General features: G+C 30.6%; 1 protein-coding gene across 1 annotated transcript; it reads right to left on the reverse strand.

The window, feature by feature from the left end:
- Positions 1 to 2,741: 2,741 nt before the first annotated feature.
- On the reverse strand, positions 2,742 to 3,272 carry LOC130472257 (uncharacterized). The gene has a single exon (XM_056842784.1). It carries the CDS (start codon positions 3,270 to 3,272, stop codon positions 2,742 to 2,744), a length of 531 nt encoding a protein of 176 aa, XP_056698762.1.
- Between the last annotated feature and the right edge of the window lie 2,728 nt (positions 3,273 to 6,000).

Here is a 6,000-nt window from a genome sequence, read left to right on the forward strand (position 1 = left end):
AATCAATTACAGATTATTATTATTATTTATTATATAATTATTTAGTTATTAATTAATAATTATTCTTTAGTTATTAGTTGACATTTTTTATTATTATTTATTATTTATAACGGTAATATATTCTGTTAAGTTAAGTTCATTTAAGTTCAGTTCAGTTCAGTTCAGTTCAGTTCAGGAGCATTCAGTTCAGTTCAATTCAATTCAATTCAGTACAGTTCAGTTCAATTCAGTTCAATTCAGCTCTAAAAAAGAGGGCCGAAATACTTTTAAATTTTGATTAAGGGTTGCCACTTGCCACAATACCAGCTTTGTGGAAAATTGATTAAGTAGACCGTTGGATTAATTAGGTGTACGGTATCAACTTCATATACAAAGGCTTTGCTTTTTTGCTACTGGCTTTTCACTTTTTAGATTGCTTATCGTAGTACAATTTTTGACATAATGTTTTAAAATTATGTGTTCTAGAATTTTCCATGTCCACGTGGAAAATTTGTATGATATCGGTAAATTGTTTTTTTGGTTACGACACATATAAATATATAATATATTAATATCCTTGTGTTTACGATGTATCTATATTTTACCTTACGTAAAATTAAATAACTAAATCTTGTCAAAGAAAGGGGTGTGAATAGTATTAAAGTCCAACTATGTTAACTAAATAAGAACAGATGGGTTATTTCATAAATAAGATTAAGGTTTTTTTGAATTACTCCTTTGATATACGGGGTATGATGTAGGATTGAATGTCACTTGTTTATTGGGTGCGTGTTGTCCTATTTCTTACAACGAGGGGTTGATCTCGGTAAAACATGTTTTGAAACTAAAATCAGATGATATAGTAGGAGAAAGTTAAATTAAAGGTTCGTTTGTTTCAGAAAAAATAAGTATTTTCACATAATTTACGAACACAAATAAATACTTTCCGACAAAAATTAAATTCAGATAAGTTAATTTCAATCATGGCCAAAACACATCATTAAACTTCAATTGCATGAGTAATTAGCATTGTTTCTTGTACTCCTATACTTTCTTGTATTGTGATTGTTAAGCAACTACCACTTTCCATTCCAACATAAAGGTCAATTCAAACCAAAGCTATGAAGGGCCACTTACTTTAATATTTTGATTGGAAATAGAAACTTATTAGTAGTGGCTTTACTTTCCCCATTATACTTTGATCTACTAGGCAAAACAAACTATAATCTACATTATTAAAATGAGAATCACACTTAAAACAAAGAACTCAAATAAAACCAATCTCAATCAAATCCCAATCTCTTTAATTTGCTTGAAAACAAACCAACACTCTATATTTTAAAGATTGATACTCTTTTGATACTCAATTTAGCATTAAGTATCCAGTACAAAACGGTATAATGAAACAATATTCCAATAGATTAAGCTCCTACACATTACTAGCTAATATAAATCACTATATATCATCAAAATAACTGATAAATTAATTAATCTTTTGCGAGTTTTTACACACACCCAAGAACGACCTACGCTACAAGAAATTGTACCATTAACGACGGAAAATCTCGTCGTTAAAGTTTAATAATCGTTGATTAATGACGGGATTTCCTATCGCGAACCCGTCATAAAAGGGGTCGTCGTTAATGGAAAATCCCGTCTTTAACCCGTCGTAAAAGACATTTACGACGGTTGTTCCCGTCTTTACTTGGTTGTTAGCCCCGTCATAAAAGACTTTTGCGACAGGATTTTTAACCGTCATAATTAGGTTGTCATTAAAAATATAAATTCTCGTAGTATAACTAGTTAGAGGTGAGTCTAACCTCATACACATAGCAATTTTACCTCAAAATCGATCAACTTGTTAGTTTTTACAAGTGTATACGTGGTTTCATTCACTAGACTTTATGTTAGTCACTCCATTTTTTATTTTTTATTTTTTTTACCTGTGTATAAATGGTTTCGTTCACTAGACTTTACCATAAATGTCTTTTTACACAATCAAATAATGACCAACTTTATCAAACCTCTAAGTGTTACTAAACAAGTTTATATAAACAGCTAGTCAAATCCGCAGTCAAATCTGCTAAACAAAAAGGTAATCAGCTAACTGCTAACATAAACAGTAAACAGCTAAACGCTAAACTCTATCTACCAAACAGGGCCTATGTATATTATTTTGAATACATAAAGCGATCGATAAAGCATTAAAGATGTTATGATGACACTTAGAAATCTTGTTTAGTGCCTAATTGTGGTCCATGGAGTCTTTATTTTTTTCAACATAGTTGATGCTAGTTGTGGTCCATATCGGAGTGATATGTCTAGCATATTTTTTAATCAACAAGGTAAAGATACCTTAACTCCTTACCAAAGTTTCCAATAAAAAGATCAATAATATCAAAGTAAAGAACAATTTTATTTTATTTTTATTTTTCTGGTTTTTCTGATACGAAGTACATTTACAAAATAAACCAAGAACGAAACTTAGCAAATCCGATCCAAAGTTTATAAAATTCCCGTGTCCTAAATAAAAACTCGGACATTGATATAGTTTTACCTAATATTTATATAGTTCTCCCAAAATATATATTCTACTAGTACAACTAACCGATAACGGCTGATTAACAGTTCGATAATCATTACAGTTGTTAACCAAACTAATATATAATTGATTAAATACGAGTACATACTACTACCTCCGTTCAGAAACAGACTTAAACAGAAAATTATAAAGAACTTTCAGAAACGGAGGTAGTATGTTATTACTCGCAACTTTGTTTCTTAAGCTGAGAGTAGAACCTCTTAATGAACGCCTCAGCCGCTTGATCCACACGAGGGTCACGATCTTCCTCACTTTGTAACGGAAACGGCGAATCGGTTATCCTCAGCTGCCGGACGCCGCCGCCGCCGCCACCACCTTTGCTAGATGATGAAATCCTAACCATCATCTGTTTTTTGTTACTAGCTTCAAAACTATCCGTACGTACCGTGCCTCCGAAAGCCGATAACGGCGTGTAGAACGGCGTGGTAGGGCAGATGAACTCGTCGTCGAACTCCCCTAGAGGTGCGGCGGCGTCGGTGGTGGTGGAGGATTGGAGGTGGGAGGGTTTAGGAACGCCGTCCTTAAAGGAGGAGACGACGGTGGGGTTGTTGTGGTGGTAGTGGTGGAAGATTAGGGTGTTGAGGGCGACTTTACTAGCTATCTTACCTCGTTTCATCATCATGTTGATGTGTAGGAGTAATTTCTTCTTGGTGATTCCTTTTCTTATCATGAAGAAGGCTAATCTCATCATATTCCATAGTTTTTTGGTTATTATTGGTAGGTTTTGCTCCATCTTAATTAATTTGTTGTTTTTTGGTACCTTTTTAGGTGGTTAATGAACTTATGAGAGAGGTAGAGGACAATTGTTTTTTTATGGGATGAATGATATAATTGATGGAAGTTTTTGAATGGTAAAAATAGAATTGAGAGTTGGTGTATTTATATAGGGAGAAGTTAGGCTAGATACATAAAGGGTTAGAGTAAGGCAAAAGATTTTTCACGTCTAAACTCTAAAGACTTTATTTTCTTCGTCTGCTCTAGCTTTTCATAGTCTAGGCTGAAATTTTCTAGTCTAATTTAACAAAAATAAGTTTTATGTCTAATCTAACAAAAATAAGTTTTACGTCTAATCTTTAAAGACTTTGTTCTCTTCACTTGCTCTAACTTTTCATAGTGTAGGATGAAATTTTCTAATCTAGTTTAACAAAAAATAAGTAATAACTTATAATAAGTTAAAAAATATAGCCTAACTGCGGTGTACTACTTTTAAACTTTTAATGAGTGGGCCACACCCACTTTAAAGGAGATTATAAAATGCAGTTTTTCCCTCAAAAAATAATTGTATTATACGGATTGCATTACGAAGTTCGTTCATTTTTTGGTTGTGACATACGAATATCAATTAATTAATAAAATGCATTTTGTAAACTAATTCCTTCCTCTACGTATAGTATTATCTTCCTTTAATTTGATATATTTTTCTTGTAAATAAATTATTTCCTCCATTATAATTTTATACGTACACTAATTATGCGATATCTCAATGTCTTCTAATGTTTTTGTTAAGAAGAGTCTCTCCCGTTTTATCTTATCTATGATGATATAGTCGATATCTCAAAGTTAATGTTTTTGTTATATCTCATGCTTGAGAGCATTAATAGTACGTTGTTGATTTTATTGTATTCTTATTTCGTCAAAATCTCAATTTCTCCAATAAAAAAAAATATTCATAACTTGATTTTTTGACTTAGAGAAATTTAGTAAATTCAATTTTATCGAGTTTAGCTAATTTGAAGAGACATTAAATAAAAGCTAAATCATAAACTCGTAAACAAAATAAATCTTCATAAACATATAAGAATTTCAAAGGTTAACTCGATTATCGTAATAAACATATGTGTATATAATAATTATTATTTTAAATAGATGATGAATACAAAACGCCATTAAATTATTTACGGAGGATATTTATTGAGTATTATACAAATTCGAAGGTGAAAGTGAAAAAAATTAAGATCGTAAGCACGTAAATTCGGGAACATGAGCCATTAGTTTCATGATTAATATAACAATAAATTACAAATAATGCGATAATAATAGTAGTATTAATATTAAAAATGTTCTTTAAAGTATTGGAATTTATAACATTAGCATATATTTTGATTTTGGTAAGAAAACAACTATTTCATAAGAAATAAAATGTGGGATTATAATGATAATCATTTACGTTGATGATTAATAAAAAAAATATCATTAAATTATTTATGGAGTATATTTATGGAGCATTATGTTAATTGTTTTTAAATTCGATGGATTTCTGGTATAAAATAAAAAGATCCATTAAACTAATGACGTTGCGGGAAAAATATTTGATCAATTTCCAAAAGCTTGATAGAAAATATTATAGTAACTATGAAATATGAGATGATGACAGGCGTATAACACATATTACAAGCCTAGCTCGATTTTTAGGGTATCCATTCACTTTGGAAGAACAAATGCTACACATAAGAGAAAAAATAGTAGACTTTATAGCTTTAGAAGGCTCAACAATTTTAAAATAATAGAACTTATTGTGCGAAAAAAGAGTTCCACCTGTAACCTTGCCATCATGCTTCAATTTCTCATCAGTTCGGCGTTTCTCTTCTTGGATTATGAAGATATATGTAAGATATTCATGAATTTTTCTTAAACTATGAGAACAGAGAGAATATATTCTTATATCTCATAAGGTCAAGTATAGGTTGGCCAGCTAGCACGGTTGAATAAAATAACAGTTAACACTTACGACTTTGATACTAGCAAACAAGAACTCAAATCCTTTTGATATCATTTACTACAAGAAAAAGTACTTTGGACATCGAAATATATCGTCGCCCATAACAGGTTTTCCGTGGCACAACGTATGAGCGACAAAATTAATTTCGACACAAGGTGTAAACGCAACAATGTTCATTTCTTCAAGTAATTTTATTTTTTCGTAAATAAGCACGTATAGTTGTGTACTTGTGAGACTATTTGATAGGGATTATATATCTTGTTAGATTTATTTACATTATTATAATCTTAAAATATTGAATCATTGCAAAGTTAACTGATATTATGAAATTAAGTATATAGTTGAACTTTGTACTATGTACATAGTATAACAAGGCCAAAACGGACAATACAATTGATTTTTTTTGTTTAGCAACATAGACCGGGTCTATTTATTTTAATTTGAAAAGAGGTAAAAATGAGGTCAACTTCGTCCGTTCGGGAATACTCGTAATGTTGTGTCATTTCTACGAATGCTAATGCACAATTTTGATCGGTAATATCTTAAATTATTTTCAAGCACAAATTATAAAAACTTGATATTTTAACACGTTCTATGAATCTAACAAGATCTCGCATAACTAAGTTTTTTCTGACATATAAATCACCAATAATAGTCAAAATAAAATATGCGAATAGTGTAAAAAGTCTAAACGCTATGA

Source organism: Spinacia oleracea, chromosome 4 (assembly GCF_020520425.1).
Source record: "Spinacia oleracea cultivar Varoflay chromosome 4, BTI_SOV_V1, whole genome shotgun sequence".
Taxonomy (NCBI): Eukaryota; Viridiplantae; Streptophyta; class Magnoliopsida; order Caryophyllales; family Amaranthaceae; genus Spinacia; species Spinacia oleracea.